At 40.5% G+C, this 21,561-nt stretch overlaps 1 protein-coding gene across 3 annotated transcripts in view; it reads left to right on the top strand.

Moving 5' to 3' along the window:
• The window catches only part of LOC123850220 (contactin-associated protein-like 3), a 177,395-nt gene that overhangs the window by 88,337 nt on the left and 67,497 nt on the right, over window positions 1–21,561 (top strand). For all 3 annotated transcript variants that reach the window (XM_064580022.1, XM_064580024.1, XM_064580023.1), the window contains exons 5-9: window positions 3,169–3,372; window positions 4,067–4,251; window positions 5,337–5,480; window positions 9,312–9,573; window positions 14,558–14,704. In XM_064580022.1, coding sequence (XP_064436092.1) covers window positions 3,169–3,372; window positions 4,067–4,251; window positions 5,337–5,480; window positions 9,312–9,573; window positions 14,558–14,704 — 942 coding nt within the window. The remainder of the gene's footprint in view (window positions 1–3,168; window positions 3,373–4,066; window positions 4,252–5,336; window positions 5,481–9,311; window positions 9,574–14,557; window positions 14,705–21,561) is intronic.

Below are 21,561 nucleotides of genomic sequence, written 5' to 3' on the forward strand. Positions count from 1 at the left end.
GTCATGATCCCAGGGCTCTGGGACCGAGCTCCACGTCGGGCTCCCTGCTCAGCGGGGAGTCTGCTTCCTCTCCCTCTGCCCCTCTTCTGCTCATGCTCTCTCTCTCTCTCTATCTCTCTCTCAAATAAATAAATAAAATCTTAAAAAAAATAAATGAAAATGGAGCTGTACTTGGGGAATGAATGGAAATTAAGTCAGGGCAGTGTGAGGGGAGGGGAGGGAGGAAAAGTGGGGGAAAATGGTCTTTTCATAACAAAACTGTATTTGCCAAAGCAAAATCCCTGCCAAAGCAGAATCTGAAGCTATGGAAGACTGTCCATATAAAACCAATCTTTTATATTACTACACAGGAGCCAAAATATTTACCTATTTTTTGACCTCATAAATATATATTCAGGAATAGCCACAAATGAAATGTATTGAATTATGCAACAGGCAGATCAACAAAAATAATTAAATTTGTGATTTCCCATCTAAAATAGGGTTTTTAATTTTTAAATTGAAGAAGGATCGCAACGTCTGGCTGTGAGCTGGTTCTTATCATGGCCACCTGGAAGCAGTCAGGAATCCAGCACAAAAACCATCACTGGTTGATGCCGCAGAGTGTGGGATGACAGGCGTCTGTAAAGGGCCAGACAGCATACATTTTTGGCTTTGTGGGCACCTGTGATCTCTGCCACGACTTTTTTTTTTTTTTTTTAAAGAACCTTTAAAAATTAGCTTGTGGAGCTGTACAGGCTGCAGAGTGATATGGGTCATTTTAGATGAAGAGAAGGAGCAACCTCACATTCCAGATTTCTAAAAGCAATTCCTGAATTTTATCTGTGCTGTGTTTACCCTCTACACTGAGCTTACATTTGTTATCATTTAAGATTTTAGTGAAACTACCAGGAATACTACAAGATATATTGTTTGAAGTGGTTTTGTTTTATTCAGTTGACGACATATCTAGGTTATAATTCAGACCCCTTAGAGGCTTAGCGAACCTGTTAAAATACATGTTAAATGCGCCTCATAAGATATGATGTGATGATTAACATGTGGTTGATTGTTCTAGGTACAAGTGTTAGTGATCTCACTGGAGAGAAAAGGAAAACATGAGAACAAAAGGGTTTCAAGGCCATTCTTTTGTGTTTCTATGAATCCAATAAATTTTTCACTACTCCATTTTGCCTGAGGGAATGTCCAGGAAATATCATTTAGGTTCTTTAGAGCAGTGGTTCTCATATGTAGTCACCAGACCAGCAGCATCAACATCGCTAGGAGACACGTTAGAAATGCAGATTCTCAGGTCCTGCCCCAGGCCAGCAGGGTCACAACTCTGGGATGGAGCCCAGGATTCTGTGCTTAGCCAACACGCCAGGACATCGTCATCCCTAGAAGACCAATGTTACTCTTACAAAACAATAGTGGCAACAAGGAAGCTGGGGACAGGCATGATCTGATCAAAATAAGCCTGATAAAATCATTCATGGAACAAACATTACTTCTTCACTAACTACAGAAATGAGCCTTAATTATTACTATTGCCTTTCAGTGACGTCCAGGCGGATAAACTATACTAGTAAAATGTGAAAACATTTAAATCCTTCATTATAAAATTCTCATTACTTTATTGTCATCTGACACACTAAAGGACATCATTTGAATTTTACAAAGGGTTATGTTTTTATCAGACATGCATTGAACTATGCAATGACGAATGACTGCTTGTTTCCATGATTTTTAGACACACTACCATGTTTATGTATTTTCCACCATGTATAGAAATCAAAATCAAACTCCTGAATTTTCAAAAGGTGGCCACATGAAATAAATTCCTTAGAGTTGCAAACATAAAGGGCTTACTGTAAATATTTTGGTTCATCTGAATGAAATGGAGGTCCCAGTGCACATTAGCCACAAATTTAAACAAAATTGTATCATTGGCTCAAAAGACATCAGCTTCCTGTTTCATTGGGTTTCTCTTACACCTTCATCTATTACACATACACGTTTTTAAAAATTTTCTTTTTAAAAATTTTATTTGAGTGCAGTGTACACACAATGTTACGTTAGTGTCAGGTGTACAACATAGTGATTCGATGACTTTATAGGTTATACGATGCTCCCTGCAAGTGTAGCTGCCACGGGTCCCCATACAACTCAATTACAATATCGTTGACCATATTTCCTAGCTGTACCTTTCATACCGTGACTTATATTCTTCATTCCATAACTGGAAGCCCATACCTGCCACTCCCCTTCACCCATTTTACCCATCCCCCCACCCTGTCCCTTTGATAGCCACCAGTTTGTTCTCTGCATTTATAGGTCTGATTCTGCTTTCTGTTTGTTTATTCATTTCTTTTTGTTTTTAGATTCCACATATGAGTAAAATCATATGATTTTGTCTTTTTAAGGCACAATAATGTCTTGTCTTTTTACTTGTGAAATATGAAAAATATGAGATATTTTTCTGGGCAATATGAATCCCTTTGTGGATCTCTTGTTCTGTCTTCAATTGCTTTGACCAATGTTCTTTTTACATTAATGATAAAATATAACTTTTTCAATAAAGACAATGCAAGCGACCTTGATAGCTGGAAAAATAAGACTATCAGAAAGCTGAGGGACAATGGCAGCTTCGTAGCCATGATGTGATGCAGCGGGGAGTGACTTCAACTTCTTTACTGATCTTCATTGTTTACAGGATGAGAAGTGGCCAATGCAAAGGCAGAAGCAATTGGGCTTGGTCAACAGAAGTATTTCTAGATGATACATGTTAAGGAAAATGTCAGAAAAGGCAAAGAGGAGGGCACCTGGGTGACTCAGTTGGTTAAGCGACTGCCTTTGGCTCAGGTCATGATCCTCGAGTCCCGCATCGGGCTCCCTGCTTGGCAGGGAGTCTGCTTCTCCCTCTGACCCTCTTCCCTCTCATGCTCTCTGTCTCTCATTCTCTGTCTCAAATAAATAAATAAAATCTTAAAAAAAAAAAAAAAGGCGAAGAGGAGTTTAGGGATCTCAACTACTGGTATCAAGGGAGAATTGGCGGCACCGTTTTTTCCCTCTGTACTAAACAAACCAGAGATGTATTATGTCTGTGTGTGTTTGTGTCGACTTGCTCATTTCAGTGCATGAGTAAAGATGTATTATACTTAGATTACTTTTTAATGTCTCCCGCTGTAGGATCTGAGATGGTTAATTTTGATGGAAAAAGCTCCTTGCTATACACATTTAATCAGAAATCCGTGAGTCCAACAAAAGATGTTATTTCTTTGAAATTTAAAACCAGGCAGACTGATGGGATTCTACTCCACAGAGAAGGACAAAATGGCAAACACATCACCCTGGAATTAGTTAAAGGAAAACTCATCTTATCCCTTAATTCAGGTAAGAAACTATAAGTGGGTGTTTTTGAAAATATGCTTATGTAGATGAAAGTATCTTTTTATACTTAGTTTTTCACAGTTAAGTAGTTAATTTATCCTGAACAGAACACTTTTGAGAAAAAAAGAAGACCCTATAAATAATTACTCTGAAGCAATAGGTGTAAACCAGAACGGTCTAGGCAAATGGAACCATGGTCGCTCCACAGTTGAGGTATACTATAGACAATATGCATGTATCCTGAATATACGTTACTGTAAGAAGTTTTATAGCTTGATAATTGTGTAAGACATGTAAAGACATATAAAGACATGTAAAAATTTTATAGCTTGATAATTGTATAAGACATGTAAATAACCTGGTTCAGTAAATAACCTGGTAATATTGTGAAGTTCAGTAAATAACCTGGTAATGTAAAGATAAGGGTGGGTCACTGAATTTATGAGGTAGTACTGTACATGAGGTTCTAGGAAGAAGATATTTTCGAAAATGCAATAATTAATAATAATAAAAACATGAAACAGAAGAAATCATTCACGAATGAGAGAAGGTCGTATATAAGGCTAAGATAAAAGCAACTGACCAGTTCTCGGGATAGAAGGATGTAAGGAAAGTAATTGGGAGAAGTGCTGACCTCCCACATGGTAGCCATATTGAGTTGGATGGAGTGGTTCATTTGCTTCTCCTGTCCTTCTAGGCCACGCTAACCTGCCCTCCCCTGACACCTGTGTGACCCTCACCCTGGGCAGCCTGCTGGATGACGAGCACTGGCATTCAGTCCTCATCGAGCTCCTGAATACACATGTCAACTTCACTGTGGACAGGCACACTCAGCATTTCCAGGCAAAGGGCGAGTCCAGCTATTTGGATCTTGATTATGAGGTGTGAACATGACTTTTTAAGTATTACAGATTTTATTATTTAAATGCACCATAACCTTCTAAGAAAATACCGCAACGCAGAGAGACATTCCGTTTGCTAGTAATTTGGAACGTTTTTTAGAAACGTTTCCCACGGGTGACGTCGGCGTGGTGGGAGATGTACATGCGCACTGTGGAAACGGTGTAGCACTCATAGGTGTTAGTTTTCACATGAGAGGAAGTAGTCACTAGATCTGGGAGATGTGTAGATGAAGAGCTATCGGTAGGACGGGTGCACGTGAAAATGCATTTGTTCGGACAGTTCTTCTGTGTTACATCTGGTGTTGGCTGTGAACCTTTCCCCTGGAGATTTCTTTGTGTTTTAGGGCAATCCTAAACAGAATTAGCAATCTAGGGTACTTTGGAGAAGTAATCAACATATATTCCAACCTGCTTTTTCGAGGAACAAACGAGCCAAAAGCACGCGATTCAAAATACTGTTTCTTGGGATACTTACAGGCTCAACATATTCACAGCACGTTGCCTACTCATATCTAACCTGCACTGAAGTGCACCTTTTGTTCTGCCAGTTCTGCTCAGCACATCTATCAGAGCAAATGGGAGGATTTCAACATCCATTTAGTATAAGTGGCCTCAGCAGAGGAGACCAGCTGGAGAGCCTGGTCCTGAATGAGATTATCAGTGGCTTCATTATTCTAACCTATCAGCAGCATCATGGCAAAGACCAGGACCCTGAAGTCTGGGTTCTAGAAAGGTTTATAAAGTAGAATGTCAACACAGTCAGCTGCATTGTCACACAGATCAGGAGTGACCGTGGAAATGAATGTACAATATTCCCCGTCAACTGAAGTGACATAGCCATTTGAGTAGCAGATTGCAAGAAGGGGTATTTAACCTACTTATCTAAATATAATAAAGAAAGCATTGGTACATCGACATCTAAAACTTCACTTGAAATTAACATGATAATGTTATATGCCAGATAGATTTGAGGCAATTATCCTGTACCTGCTAAGCATAAATGTTTTAGGCAGATAATCAGAAAATCATTAAACAATATTATTTATGTCACTTTTTCTTTCTAAGATCAGCTTTGGAGGGATTCCTGGACACGGAAAATCAGTGGCATTCCCACATAAAAACTTTCACGGCTGCTTTGAAAATCTCTACTATAATGGAGTGGATGTCATTGAATTGTCCAAGAAACACAAACCACAGATCCTCATCATGGTAAGAAAGTGTATATGCGAGGTCTAGAGAAAAGGGAACTGCAGCTTGTCTGATTGATCCAGTCTTAGAATATGTTTCTTCTGAAGGCAGAGGATGTGCCAATCATATATGCCTTTTAGTTCATATTTGATTTAATTAACTAATTAATTAATTTAATTTTTAAATTTAATTTTTTAAAATTTTAGTTCCAGTTAGTTAACATACAGCATAAAACACTAGTTTCAGGTGTACAATTTAGGGATTCAACACTTCCATACATCACCCGGTGCTCATCACAAGTGCCCTCCCTTCCTCCCCATCAGGTTTCTCAGTTTTTGCACGTGTATGGAAACAGATGCATGCTTTTGTAAATATGTCACAGTGCATTCGAATAAAGACTTTTCAGTGCAGGGTCTCTGTTTGTGATTGATTTCCTCTTGCTTCTTTCTCCTGTTACTGAACTCCAAGTTCAGCTGCCTGTCACTCGCTCGGAGGGCCAATACTCCAGAGATGAATTTTGATTGGAAAAGAATTTGAGCTTAATTTAATTTGAGGCCAGCAACCTGGAGAGAAGGTGGACTCTTGCTCAAAGGCCAACTGCAAGGTTTCTGCTAGGGGTTTTTAGAGGGGTTTAGGAGTTCGGCAATAAAGGGAGAGCGGTGGTCTGCAGCGTCTCTTGATCACGTGCAGACTCCATTATGCTGGCCACAAACCTTATCTCAGTGCTCAGGGGCTCTCTGGTTCCTCTTTTGTGATGTGCAGGAATGCTCCGTTGTTTCAGCAAAGGGAGGCAGAGCCCACAGATACACAAAGGGAGGTTAGTAAAATCATTCGTGTGACCTAAAACAGAAAAACATTTTGCCAGAAAAGTTGCTGGCTTTTCAGAAGGTAGATGTGGCTTCAGGCAGGCAGCTGGGAAGGTTCGGGTCCTTCTATCCTCAAGGCCAGCGGTCTGTCTGCTATGGATCTGGGAACTTAGGTCAGCAAGTAAGGAGCGTGTTATCTTGAAGCAGGTTAACCCCTGTCGGAGTGTTGCCACATTTCCATCTCTCCACACGGCTGCAGGCCCTCCACCCAGGCTGGCGTGTTACTAAACTAGCATCTGTCCTTCCATGTTTTTGGTTCATTATAACTGAATTCTCTACGGATCAGTACCCTCAGCTTCACACGCATAATTGTGAATATCGATGCCTCCGTATCTAGCATCGTTTACAGAAATGGGATTGTTTTATGTAAGCTTTTCTCCATCTCGATTTTCTAACTCAGCTAAACCTTTTTTTAAAAAAAGATTTATTTATTTTAGAGACTGAGAGAGAGAGTGAGAGCATGAGGGGTGAGGGGCAGAGGGAGAGGAAGAGAGAAGATCTCAAGCAGACTCCACACTCAGTGCAGAGTCCGTCCCGGGGCTGGATCCAGGACCCTGAGATCATGACCTGAGCCAAAATCAAGAGACAGACGCTCAACTGACTGAGCCACCCAGGCGCCCCTAACCTTGTAGGAATTCTTTCTAGCCATCAGCTGCAGCTCTCTGTTGTAATGGCTGCTCAGGGTTCCATTAGGAAAGTTATTTCCTAATCAAGACGTTTGCTTTATTTCTGCTTCTGTTTTACCACAAATAGGCAATCACGCCTCTGTTTTCAGATACTGGGTCTTTTATTCTGATGGCAAAGGTTTCAGGTGTAGAATTTCCCGGTTGAAAGTTTTATATAGCTTTCGATTTTAATAAATGTTGTTGGGTTGTTTTCCAAGAAAAACCTGTAACATGACATTTGTCACCAGCAATGTACGACAGAGCCCTCCCCTCACGTTTCAAGCAGCCACACGTCGTCAGACAGCTCTCAGGCTCTTACCAGCTCAGTGGACATGAACTAATACCTGATTGTTGCTATCTGACTCCTGATGAATGAAATAACCTTTTGTCTGTTTAGATTTGCTTTTCTGGTGATTGTTGATTCTTATTCTTTTGCCATTTTTAGTTTTATTAATTTTTTTTCTTGTCAATTTATGAGAGTTTTTTTAAAGATATTATTTATTTAGAGAGAGAGAGAGAGAGCACGAGTGGGGGAGGGGCAGAGGGAGAGAAATTTCAGGACCCTGAGATCATGATCTGAGCTGAAATCAAGAGTCGGTCACTCAACCGACTGAGCGACCCAGGTGCCCCAATTTATACGAGAGTTTTATGTTTGATAGGTTACCCTTTTTCATCCATGATCCAAATACTTTTTCAGATTAATCAATTTTATATTAAATATAAGATCATGTTATAATTATATATTATATATTGTATCTTTTATATTAAATGTGATATGCTATGTTGAGTATATAAATGTTTTTATTTATATGTGGTCAATGTGTCTATGTATTTTTTTTTATAGCTTTGTAATATTCGGTCTTGCTTTGGAATGCTTCTGAAAACCTAGACTCTAGATATAGTCTCATGGATTTTCCCATAAAAAGTTTTAAGTTGGTTTTACTTATTTTAAAATTGAAAAAAATTAAGTCTTTGATTGTCTAGGATTTATCCTTTATGTGGATCAGTTGAAATTTTATGCCTTATGGGTACCCATTTGTTCCTGCACTATTTAGTAACTAGGTGCAACCTTTGTTCACAGGATTGAATCATACCTTTCATTACATACTGGCTGGACATATATTCTCAGGTCTTTCTGTGGGTTAGTTATTGGGCTCTGCTGCTATGTTTATTCCTACACCAATACCATATTGACTTGATTACAGTGCTTTTATCATATGTATGCTTTGGTGTCTGCTCTTTAAGTCCCATCTTACTCTATTTCTTTGCATGATATATTTTGGAGAGGAAGGGCAATGTTTGGGCCTATGTTCCTCTGGAATTTATGAAAATTTATCCAATCTCAGGAAAAATTCTTGTAGAGATTTTTTTCTTTAAGATTTTATTTATTTACTTGAGAGAGAGAGAGAGAGAGAGAGCACAAGCAGGGAGAGAGGCAGAGGGAGAGGGAGAAGCAGGCTCTCTGCTGAGCTGGGAGCCCGACGTGGGGCTCGATCCCAGGACCCTGGGATCATGACCTGAGCCGAAGGCAGCCGCTTAACCAACTGAGCCACCCGGGTGCCCCACTTGTAGAGATCTTAACTGGAGTTACTTTAAGAACTTAAGTTCCTTCTTTCCAAGCACTATGATTAAAAATAAGTTTGCTCCTGGAGCAATAGACATAATCTAAAGATAAAAGTTGTGTTTTTTTGTAAAATAGAATGAAATAAAAATAACAACAGCCTGCCAGTCAGGTCAGACGTTAGGTTGGGTGAACGCACTGGCTGACACGGCCCGTGTGAGCTTCAGAGAGGCAGCCAGCCAGCCCTTGGGATGGCCAGGCCGGCACATCCTTTCTGTCAGATGGGTCAAAGCTCGTGGCCCACCTAAGTCAGATGTACATGTCACCTGAGTGACAGACCTATAAGCACGTTTACACAACCAAGGACAGTGCAGGAAAGTTCTCGGAGTATGTGGTTCTTGGTGCTGAGCTTCATACTGGATATAAATGTCTAATACCTTGAGGGAAGATATCTGTCTCCTCTGTTGTATCCCTTGCCCAGCACGAGGACTGGGAAAGAGATTCCTTTGCCAATGTCCAGAAATGGAGGAGACACAGCTTCCCTAAAAGACTCAGAAATACGTTTGCCCAGTTAGGGCAGTGCTGTGGTTTGAGGGACCTATCAGATAAATCTGGATTTAAGTTGGATGGGGAGCCTAGTTCTTAAGTCCTAGTTTGCTAGAAGGTTGATAGGAAACTGCAAATCTTGGAAAGCCCATTTTTAATGAAGTAAAGTTGTCCCTCCTGCCCCTTCCTAAATCCTCTTCCGCTGTACCCACAGGGAAATGTGTCCTTCTCGTGCTCACACCCTCAAATTGTGCCCGTGACTTTTCTGAGCTCCAGGAGTTACTTGGCTCTGCCGGGCTCTGCCGGGGAGGACAAGGTGTCGGTCGCTTTCCAGTTTCGAACGTGGAACAGCGCAGGGCTGCTGCTGACCTCTCAGTTTCGACACGGGCCAGGGGCTCTCATCCTCGTTCTTAATGATGGAAAACTCAAGCTGAGTCTCTCCCAACCTGGACATCCGGCGAGGGACGTCACAGCAGGTAATAAGCGTTTGCCATGACTGTACCGTCCTTCCGTCATCTCTGCAATAAATGAGCAACTGAATCAATAAGATATTCGTAATCCTTCTAGAAGGAACTAGATTTCTTTTACTTTTGAACTAGGTATCTCCAGGCCGTTGGTGTGTGAGTCAGTGTGACACAAAGTTGGCTACATCACACATACCTATCAAAAAGTTTAAAAAATAACTTATTTATAAATTGATGGTTAGTAATTGGCAGTCAACTTGAAATACTGGAACACAGTAGCCTAAGCCTGAATCCTCTTGAGAAAATAGGTTTCTTATAACTGTCTTTTGAACCTATACACACTCTGGTCTTGATACTATTTGAAGTTACGATTTTTCCCTTTTTTGCGAGCATCCTGCTTCCTTTGGGAATCCCTGTTTTGGGTAAGTTTCTTAGAACTATGGGTGAATGTTCTGCTCGTCTTCCAAGAAGGACCCACGTTTCTAAACTGACTTCCAGAGTCATGTTATCGTTGGACTCTGGGAACTCTTTTGCATTTGAGCTGATGAAAATTTAAACCCAGGCAGGTGCCATTCCACGAATGTTGAATATGGAAGAACATCTTGCCTGACACAGGGTTACCAGGTCGGGATTGAAAGCCGGGAATGAAACTTAGCTTTCTGTTTCTCTTTATAAATGAAAAAAATCTGACCACTGGCGTACGGAGTTTCCTTGTGGACCTCAACAAATGAGCAGAGCCAAGAGTGTCAAGTCCAATTTAGGAAATCGCTTCAATCTTGGTTTGTGTAGATTTATAAGCCACATGTCGCATTAACTAAAAGAGATAGTTTTACTGTTGCTTCATGTGAGTACACACTGTTCTCCCTTCCAACACACAGGTATGAGTTATTTAACTTTTTTTGAAGGCCGGCACTGAAATATTACACAAATGTTTTATTGCATTGATTTTTAAGCTTTTTCAGTGCAATGTGTTAATTTCCGAAAGCAAACCAGAGGTGAATTTTTCTTGCTGCCTTTTTTAGAAGCATTTGAGGGGTGATATTTTTTACATTTGAAATACAGGCATGCCTCAGAGATATTCGGGTTTGGTTCCAGACCAAATATTGCAATAAAGCAAATTAAATGAATTTTTTTGGTTTCCCCGCACATATAAAAGTTATGTCTACAATATACTGTGGTCTATTAAATGTGCAGTAGCTTTATGTCTGGAAAAACAAATATATGTACCTTAATTAAAAAATATTTTATTGCTAAAAAATGCTGTTACCTGAGCTTTTAGTGAGTTGTAATCACTGATCACAGATCACCATCACAAATGTCATAGTAATGAAAAAGTTTGAAAGATTTGTGACACAGAGACAGAGTGGGCAGATGCTGTTGGAAAAATGTTCCTGAGAGGACACGCTCTGGGCAAGTTGCCACGAACCTTCAGTTTGTAAAAGGTGTGATCTCTGCAAAGCACATAAAGAAAAGCACAGTAAAACGAGGTGCAGCAGTATGTGGAAAACGAGACAGATTGCAGTTGGTTTTTCATTTCAAACCTTGTATGAAGTACAAAAGCCCCTACCAAACCAAGAACCACATTTTAAATTACGTTTAAATTTTAATTTTAAAAGTAAATCGCATTAAATGCATTTTTCCAGCTTTTAGATCCTTCTTCCTAATAGTTAACCTCAATATGTTTCTGAAAGGATCTAGAAAGGTGCAAAGGTGTATAATCTAGTGTGTGTGTTTTTATGGAACTGGGCCTGCGGAGCGTGGTGGGAACAGAAGGGCAGTGGAGGAGGGAGGAAGCGTGCATTCCCTTTCTGCAGGAAAAGACACAATCCCACCCTTTCCCGAAGGGCCTCGACTGCCCGGGCATTATTCTCTGTCATCAGGATAGATTTGACACAAGCCAGTGGGGGTGGTGAGTGAGAGGACTCGCCTCCCAGGCTCATTTCCAGACCTGCCTCTGCTGCTGGAGCTGATGGGCTCCATGAGCAGCACCTGTGTTCTCTGACAGCCTCAGGTCCTCGTCTTTGAAGTGACCCCAGTGTGACCGATGGTAGAAGCAATGGTGCTGCATCTACGAACCGTCAGCCCAGTACCTGCTAGTCAGCAACCACTCTGTAACTTTTAGTTCTCATGATTCCAAAACTAATGCTGCGACCATCAACCGCCCCGCCCAGACTGAAACCTTTGCGGGGCTGGGCAGGAGCGCAAATCAGAAACAGTCTATCCTCCCTTCTCCATCCATCTTTTAACTGTAGTCTCCCATGCCTGGGAGACATGCTGTCCTTCCATCAGAAGCGGGGAGGGTAGGACATACATAAAAGAAACACAAAGGGTGAGAATTATAATGGGTAGAAACAGAGAATGAATATAAGTGCAGGCATTTCACTTTTAAATGAGCATGTCGAATTTTATTAAAAACAGTCTTTTATTATAGAGGCAAATGGCATCTATTACCCGTTCAAGGAGATATTCTGGAGTGTTTTCTGCAAGTTCTCCCATGAAATAACTCTATGTCCTAGACAGATGGGTAGGTGGCGGGGGTGGGGGTGGGGGGGAAGGGAGCTGGAGGGAGTATTTCACACACCAAATTAAATACTGGGTTTTAATATTAGATTTTATGTAAGCTTTAAAAAAGAGAGCACGCTCTGCATGGAGCACAGGGTGTTATACGCAAACAATGAATCATGGAACACTACATCAAAAACTAATGATGTAATGTATGGTGATTAACACAACAATAAAAAAGTAAAAAAATAAAATAAAATCAATACTGAATGACAAGAGTGGAAGGAACATTCACAGATTCTTGTTTTTTAGCTTTAGCTCTTTCCTTTAGCTCCAGGGCTGGGGGATTTCCTTCAGGACCAGTGTCATCACCGAAATCCTCCTTATTCTGTTCTCGGCCTTCTCATCATTGTTCATGAACCTAACCAGTGTTGAGTCTTTGAAACAGTTTTGGCTTCACAAATATGACACAGAAAGTGAGAGTCTGGCATTTTTATTATACTGAATGTGTGTACACAGACAAGAGCTGAAGGGACTGTTAGTGACTTTAAAACTGTCCCCTCCCTGAAAGTGTGTGCTGGGAAGTACCATCGCTCATATTTCACAATCTGAGGAGAACAAAGGTATCGCTATTTTTACAGTAGGGTCTATGACCTTCAGGGTCAGGTCAGAAACATATTTCCCACGCACGCGGATCTCGAGTCCATGTCAACGTCACTGATGAGAGATCAAGCAAAACCAAAAAAGATGTATTTTAATTTTAATTTCTAATTGCAGTATAGTTGACATATTGAAGAGCATTTGAGGGACATGGATTTACGTGGTTGATTGGGTTACTTGGGCCAAACTCTGATATTAAATTAAATATGACTGGTTAACTTTCAACGGAAACATGGCCATATTTTCTTTGGGGCCAATACCCCCATGAGCTATAAAATAACTCCTCATTCTTGCAGGTTGACTTCCAAACTTAGACGGCTCTAAGCAGTCTGTAACTTTATCATTTGTAAGAGGTATAGGCTGATACATCGGGACAATTCCCTAAGATGATCAGATTAGAGTCAAGCAGGCTCATGAGCATACTCAGGCATGACATCAAAGAAATCAAACGATTATCACTTTGTTGTTTTTAAATGAGCTAAAGTGTTTCTTTATGACCTCCTACCCTGGTGGCCAAGACAATTTCTAAAGATTCTAATTGTTCACTTGGCTCCTTCAGAGCAACAGGTATCTTTGTGGGTGTGGAAGTGGCCGTGATCTCCCCGTGGAGGGGAGGAATCCCTTACCTTTGAACGAATGACATCCACCACATCTGAGCAGAAACCGCAGCAAGATTCTGCCAAGTACCTTTGCTTCTCAGCCATGAGACAGAAATGGGGCCATGCAGTAGCCTCAGTCCTGTGTGAATAAATACTGGGGGCACAGAGAGTGGAGCCCCGACTGGCCTAGGACCAGAGCGACAACCAAACCCTTAATTGTTCCTCACCGAAACTCAGGGATTATTTGCTTTGACAAAATAATCTAGTACATACTAAGTAACAAACTCTGGGGTACCTACTATTTACTGATTTGTCTTCTGCATGACACAGCATTGGATTTCCATTAAGACCTGGCCAGGAAGTGTGCAGGAGACGCTGAAGTCACATGCAGTTGGTCGCCGCTGGGCAGTGGTTCAACCACATGTCCAGCCCTAACTCCATCACTTTAAGAAAAAAATAGATATTTTGCCTCATGGATTCAAGAGACAGTGGCTGCTTTAGGGGGGACTAATATCAGTTTTTCAGAATAATAACATAGCAATAGCTGGAATGTGCCTTAACAAATTTGGGAAAATGGAAAAATGACATAAAATGAAAGCAAACACAATTCCCTCACCCAAAAGTTAATGTTAATATTTAAGAATATTTCCTACCAGTCTTTGTCCATTTTTAGACAGTGATTTTATGCAGTGATTGAGTATGCATACACGCATGCTTTAATGTGATACTATTTTAACTTTACATTTTGTTCAAGGAATTTTCATGTTTTATTAATACTTAAGTTGCTGATACATTTTTCTGAAGAGTTATATTGATATATATGATATATTTTTCTAAATAGTCTACCAAGGTTATATATAGTAATAATACAGCTGAGGGGCACCTGGGTGGCTCAGTTGGTTGAGCGACTGCCTTCGGCTCAGGTCATGATCCTGGAGTCCCGGGATCGGGTCCTGCATCGGGCTCTCTGCTCGGCAGGGAGTCTGCTTCTCCCTCTGACCCTCCTCCCTCTCATGCTCTCTGTCTCTCATTCTCTCTGTCTCAAATAAATAAATAAAATCTTTAAAAAAATAATAATAATACAGCTGAATAACCTGGTGGGTTTCAGGTGAATTCGTAGTGGTCTTTGGTAGGTGGTCTTAGATCTTCATCATATTGTTTTCAAGCATGGCTCTGCTTAGAAACATCTATAGGGTTTTTAGGAATCTCTTTTACCTGATTTTGTTTACCTCCAGGTGCTGGATTAAGTGATGGGCAGTGGCATTCAGTGTCCTTATCGTTGAAAGGAAATCATCTGAGTGTGATGGTGGATGGTGAGGCAGCTTCTGTGGCTCATTCCCTGCGTGGGCAGATTGATTCAGGGGACATCTATTATTTGGGCGGTAAGTGAAAGGAACTGGCTTTGTTGGCAATCAAACCATCCTTGTCTTTCCAGCTCCTGTCTTCTAAGACAACTGACAATTTTAAATGAAGATTAGTACTGAAGAATGATCTTTCTCTTTCAGTTATAGTCAATGAGAGTGTTGAGCAAAGACAATACATTTTTTTAAAGATTTATTTATTTATTTTAGAGAGAAAGAGAGAGCACGAGTGGGAGGGAGAGAGAATCCCAAGCAGACTCCCCATTGAGTGCGGAGCTCAGCAGGGGGCTTGATCATGACCTGAGCTGAAACCAAGAGTAGGTTGCTTAACCTACTGTGCCACCCAGGCGCCCGGACAAAGGCAATAAATTGTGGCCTAAAATGCAGGTCTACGGGTGGACTTGTTTAGATGTGCATTTGCTATGATTGGTTTTAAATTTAGCACTTGTTTTCACTGCAGTCACCTGGGAAGCTTCCACAATGCTAGTGCCTGGCTCCATCCCCAGAGATCCTGGTTTCTCTGGTTCTGAAGCCCGGGGAACATGCTCTCCAGGTGACTCTATATGGAGGCAACTTTGAGGGTCCTTGTTCTCTGTTTCTTACCTTTCGTACTTTGCTGTAGAGTATTTTACTAAGGCCAAATGACCCTTAGAACCTTTTCTTCAGGTGTTTATGTGACAACTTTCTTGCTGCACGTGGGTGGTCTTCTTTCTGTTAGCCACTCTGCTCCCCGAGGAGCCCAGGTCCTCAAGTGTGGCCTGGGACCCAGCAGTGGCAGCATCACCTGCAAGCTCGTCACAGATGCAGATGTAGCCCCCCTGACTTCCTGAATCAGAATGTGCATTTCCCCCAGATCCCCAGCTGGTCTGTTGCCCTAAAGTTTAGGAAGCATTCTGTTGCCCACTGTCTGTACAGAAGGGCACCCTTATATACCACAGAGAAAGAAATGAATTTAATGGCTACTGATGTCCACCCCCTACTTTGTGATGAACTTTACCAAGACAACACCAGGCCATCTCTCCGGACTATAGGAGATGAAGTGTTTGCCTGTTCAGTAGATGTTGGACTGAGTCTGTCCAGGATCCGTTCAGCCGGGGAGGGGGAGCCACTGAGGGTAATGAATCTCCATTCCTGAGGCATTCAAGTGAAAAATCCTGAGCCACCAGAAGCTTAGGCCTGTCAATTGTAAGACTTATTTCTAATCTTGGCTCGAAGCCGTCCTTGATATTATTCCTGTTTTGCATTTTATAGTTGTTTCTTTCCAAAATAAGTTTGGAATCATGGTGGAGATAACTTGATAACCCAACAAGAAAGTATAAAATCCTCCCTAAAAATTGACAATAAGCACACAAACCGTGCATCAGGGTGTTTAATCTTTCAAGCCCCCTAAAGCAGGCATCACTGTGAACATGGAGTAGTGCCAGGAGCATTAAAAGATTGGATTGCTTGCTTTCCTTGCCTGCTAAATATGGTGCATTTCTGACCCAGATAGTTTTTTAAACCTTTATGCTTATGATGGATTTTATAGCTCTGCAGAGGAGCAGATTCCTTCAACACTAAATAAAGAATTTATCCAGGAGCTATAACTTTAAAGGTAAAAGATTTTGAAGCATTAAAAGGGATAGGAAGAAAAATCCTTGCTGTATTGTTTAATGATGAAAAATGGAATACTTGTTATTTTGTTTTAAAAAGTAAAGAAAAATACTTTCCCAAACCACAGAATCTTCTCTCATATTTGAGCATTCTGCATGTTCCAAATGTACAATGCACAGCTACGTGAGAATAGGTACTTTCCATAAATATTTACATGTTGATATGATATGAATCAGTTGTTACTATGTAATATATGTATATATTTTAAAATACTATTCATGTTTCTTGAAAGAATATTTATGGGCCAACCCCCTAGTGTACACAATTAAATACTGCAATGCTTTTAAAGCTTCCCTTGCTCCTCTAGATTCTCATTCCCCCAGTTAAGTATTACCCTGCCCCCCCTTTTTACTAATCTTTGTTTGCCTTTTTATTTTTCAATTCAGATATAATCAACATGTAACATCATGTCAGTTTCAGATGTACAGCATAATGACTCAATGTTTGTATATATTGGGAAATGATCCCATAATAACTCTAATTAATATCTATCACCATACATAGTTACAATGTTTTCTTGTGATGGAAACTTTTAAGATCTACTCTCTTAGCAACTTTTAAACATACAGTAAGGTATTATTAATTGTAGTCACCATGCTGTACATTACATCCCCATGACTTATTTATTTTACAACTGAAAGTTTGTAATTTTTAATGTATTGCTTTTCTTTATTACCTATTATCCATGTAGGTAAATTTAAACAATAGTGTTTTGTGTTCCCTTGCTTTTAACTTTACAAATAGGGCACTAATGCATTCCTCTGTGTTCTTTTTATTATTATTGCTATCATTGTAGTTCTATATTAGTTTTTGAGATCCAAACCTGTGAATATATATAGGTAAAGTTAATTAATTTTTACTGCCCTGTGGTTTTTGATGTATATTATACCATGTTTTACTTATTAAATCCACCCTCCCATTTTACTGTTGAGCGATAATTTGATTGTGCCCCATTTTTTTGCTATTATAAAAAATGTGATAAATATTCTACAGCTGCCAAGAATCATCTTGCCAGTGATTTTAAATTTTTCCTTATGTACAAACTATCAAGCTTTCCTAATATGCATAGTCAACTTAATGAAACAAACTTTTGGTTGTTTCCAGCTTTTGGTCTACGGAAGGACCCTAGAGATTTGGAGGCAATGTGTTGAAAAAAAAAATAGACTTTTCTTATGTATTTTCATAAAATTGTGTTGATGTGCAGAAAAACTGTCTCATTAGTATAGTTTCCAATAACAAATAGTGTTTCTAAGATGAGCAGAATTACAAAGTTTAAACATCCCATGAGAGAGTATAATGACTTTTTTTCTTTACCACTTAGTGCTATTTTTTGGTTGTAATTATAATTTGGCACTGAGTGGCAAAAATAGTATAAGATCTTGCAATCACAGCACATTATCTGTAACTAACGTATAAATTCAGAATGACCTCTACTCAACTCAGCTGTAAATACCCAGTTGATTCCTACAGAACAATTCCAGGCACTGATTCAAACTAACTTAGTCAACTGTACATTTTATACCAACATAACAGCATGTTTTCCTCCTAGAGGAAGAATATATACTATTTAAACAACTCAACTAATGCCCTCACCAGGCTGCAACAAACACACAAAACCAAAACACACCAACTTACTGATGTTAAATAAAAAGATGAGTATTATTTGTTGTCAAGGAAAAGCAGGAGAGGCAGGTCTAGGACCAGTGAATATGGAGTCCTGATTCTCAATAAATGTACTATATCCTCAAGTTTTATGCACAGGTAATGACTCCCTTGTTCAGAGCCCCTTGTCTCTATGGTCCATTGGACTTCCCAGCTCTGTTCTGGGGAAAGGGGGGCAGGTCAGTTTCAAGTTGAGTGGAAACTTTGAGACCCAAAGACGTCAATGTCAGAGTTATTTTATCTAATCCCAGGAGTGGTGTATGACAGTGTCTCTTTAATTATCTTCTTAATTAATGTCCACCAGAACCACAATATGCATCTTGTTAACAATGAAATTCATTTTATCCAATTCGTGCTCTGTAGCAATATTTGGTATTCTCGGAAATCAATACCCCATGTTCTGAGACACTCCCTAACCGGTTCTCCTTCCTCTTTCTGTTTCTCCTGATGGAGGTTCAATTGCAAGTTCCCACTCACAGTGTGGTCGGTCACACTTTGCTGCAGTGCTTTCCCATAAAGGCGGACTAGTACGTCTTCCTATTACAGTTAGGATGGCCATATAATTTGTTGTCCAAACCAGGACGCTTTAGCTAATGAAGATGATCTCAATAATGATGACAGGACAGCAAGCATAGAGCAGGGCTCTGTGGCTTTCTTTCCATGACGGGGGTCCTCTCGCAGATTAGCGGCCCTTTTTATATGTCCCGTCAGCACTATGTGATGCAGGTTTCCCTTTTTCCTTTTCTATTTCTTCTCAGTGAGAGCTTTGTTTGTAAATCGTTCTTCCAACAACAGTTTCACTCTACTGTATCATTCAGTTTTGGTGCCTGCCAGGGAGGGTAGTGGAAAGATGCCCTTTTTTGGATTCCTTTTGTGGAATCTTTGTACTATTCAATAGCACACTTGCACTGCAGAGTTGGGGAATATTAAATTATGTTCCAAATCTCTCAAGTGTCCTTGCGTGCATGACACATTAGCAGACCAGGGAGCCAATGACGGCTGTAATGAGGTCTCACCTCATGACCCATTCTGGTGTCGTGACATAAAGTGACAATTTCTCCAACATCCTCAGAGGTAGTCAAATTTCTGACTCCTTCCGTAGTGATGGACATGTTCCATTAACTCAGCAATAAATATCCCCTGTCCACTTTCACTGTCCATCCTGAATCAGGTCACCGAGGAATGACCCTCTGCTATTTTACTGTCAGGGCTTCAGGCAATCTTCTGCATGGATGAAAGGATGACTCATGGTCTAGGCACATCTTGGGCCGTGGCACCCCTTGCTTCTTGACCTCTATCTCATAACTGGAACAATGAATTACTTGACGGTTTGACCTTTCCTTCTTAAAGTTCCACTTTGAGAAAGATTTCTTTGTGACCACTGGATTCAGTTGAGGTTTGTTCTTTACAGGAATACTTAGGTACTGCATTTACTTTTTTAAAAATTATTTATTTATTTAAAAAAATTTTTTAGAGAAAGAGAGCACGTGTGAGCAGGGATGGGTGGGGAGTGATAGAGGGAGAGAGAGAATCTTAAGCAGACTCCATGCCCAGTATGGAGCCCGACATGGGGCTCGATCTCACGACTCTGAGTTCATGACCTGAGTGGAAATCAAGAGTTGGATGCCAACTGCCTGAGCCACCCAGGTGCCCCAGATACTGTATTGTATTTTAGATGAGTTTGAAGTTTGTGATCTAGAGAAAAGAAAGGTTTATTGATTTAATGTTTCTGATCCTTTATCCTAATGTTCTCAGTTCCTAAGCACTGTGAGTACAAGTCACCTATAAATAAGATACAAAGATATACCAGGTGTCATCCAAATATATCCAACCTTTCAGAAATTCTTTTACAAACTGAAATGTGCATATTTTCACATAAAACAAGGAAAACGTAAAGGGAAACTGGAGAGTTAGGCAGTTCTTTATGACATAACATTACATTTGAAGTGTCAAAGTCTCTATGAGGCTAATTTATGGGTTTCCACTGTGCTCAACAGTGGGTTTAACCTGATGCAGGCCTTGGCTGGTTTTGGTTTATATTTGTCAGGAATACAAAGCATCAAAGCCTCAGTCACTGAGAGCAGAATAAAGATAGACTACATGCATTTTGTGGAAATTCTTAGGCAGCAAGCTAGCAGCTGTTGGGCGAGAACAAGAGGAGGCTCTGTCTTCAGTCCCCACCCTTCGAAGGTGCACCAGTGAGCCTCACAACAAAAGTTCAAAGAGAGGGGAATGAAAAACATATAAGTATAATGAGTAAAATCTTTATGAAATTACTGATTCCAGGGGCTCCTGCGTGGCTTAGTTAAGCATCTGTCTCTTGATTTCAGCTCAGGTCATGATCTCAGTGTCCTGGGATCAAGCCCTGCATTGGGCTCCGTGCTTGAGTTTCTCTCCCTCTGCCCCTCCTCCCCTCATGCTGTCAATGTCTCTCTCTCTCTCTCAAATAAATAAATGAATCTTTTTTTAAAAAAAGAAAGAAATTACTGATTTCATTTCATTTAAAAAAATTAGAGCCTTATCAAATAACCTCAAACCCCAGGCTGTAAATATTAACAAAAACTTCCTTAATATTTAAATGATTGGAAAATGATTTTTTAATGATTTTTTTTAAAAGATGAATAGTTATGACTTTGTATCTAACAAGTTAGAAGAAGACATTTTCCTGGAAATTATGTCAATGAGACATAATTGTATAAGGCAAAGAATAAATTAAATAGATAAGTTTCCCAGGAAGCATAAAATTTACTTCACAATTTCTTGGAATCAAATACAAATTATTAAAAAATGCTGTGCATTTTCATGTTTGCATGTGAAAATAAAGTATTCAATTAAGTGAATGCTTTGTGATTTTACCCCACATTGCTGCAGGTAGGTTCCCCAGGCAGCTGGCTCTCTGCTTGGGAGATTTGTGTACCGTGGCTTAGTGAGGTTAGTTCTCATAAAAAAACCCCGGGGTGGTGAGAGAGCAGCGAGGATGAACAGAGACAAGGTGAGGTGTGATGCAGTTGCAACAGAAGCCTCAGAAGATCCCACGCAGGCTCTGAAGGAGCTTTGCCCCTCAGGGAGTCCCAGTTGAGAATGTGGGTCACTGACCACTCCATTGCATCCGTGGGCACCAGTCATACCACTCTGCGAGACTCAGCTCCCCACAGCCAGGGCAGTTCCTGGGGAGAACCTCAGCCTCAGGCCCAAAAATGAGGGGCATGTGTGTAATGGAGACTAGGCTGTGTCTATAGATTTCCTCCAATTGTGGCCTTTTACCAAAGCATTTACAGTGACAGTGTTCTCTTTCTGGAGCGTTTACTTTCCTCCTGTACAGGGGGAATCTTGCCGTGCTCAAATCGAAGAACCTGTGATTGCTTCAGAGGGCAACTCAAGGGAGGGTGGGAGAGCACACTCCACCCTGCTGGCCCCACACGTGGGGAAGGAGGTGGTTCTGAACCCAATAGGTTTTGACTTTGATTTCAAAGCTGTGTCCTTGCTCATCACTGTTACAATAGGATTGTCTTCTTGGGAAACCCAGGGGAGTAAAATAAAACCACTGTCCAGGAATTGTGGTT

The sequence above is a fragment of the Mirounga angustirostris genome, unplaced genomic scaffold, assembly GCF_029215605.1.
Source record: "Mirounga angustirostris isolate CCGP_5_RB_7025 unplaced genomic scaffold, mMirAng1.0.hap1 SCAF_15, whole genome shotgun sequence".
NCBI classification, from domain to species: domain Eukaryota; kingdom Metazoa; phylum Chordata; class Mammalia; order Carnivora; family Phocidae; genus Mirounga; species Mirounga angustirostris.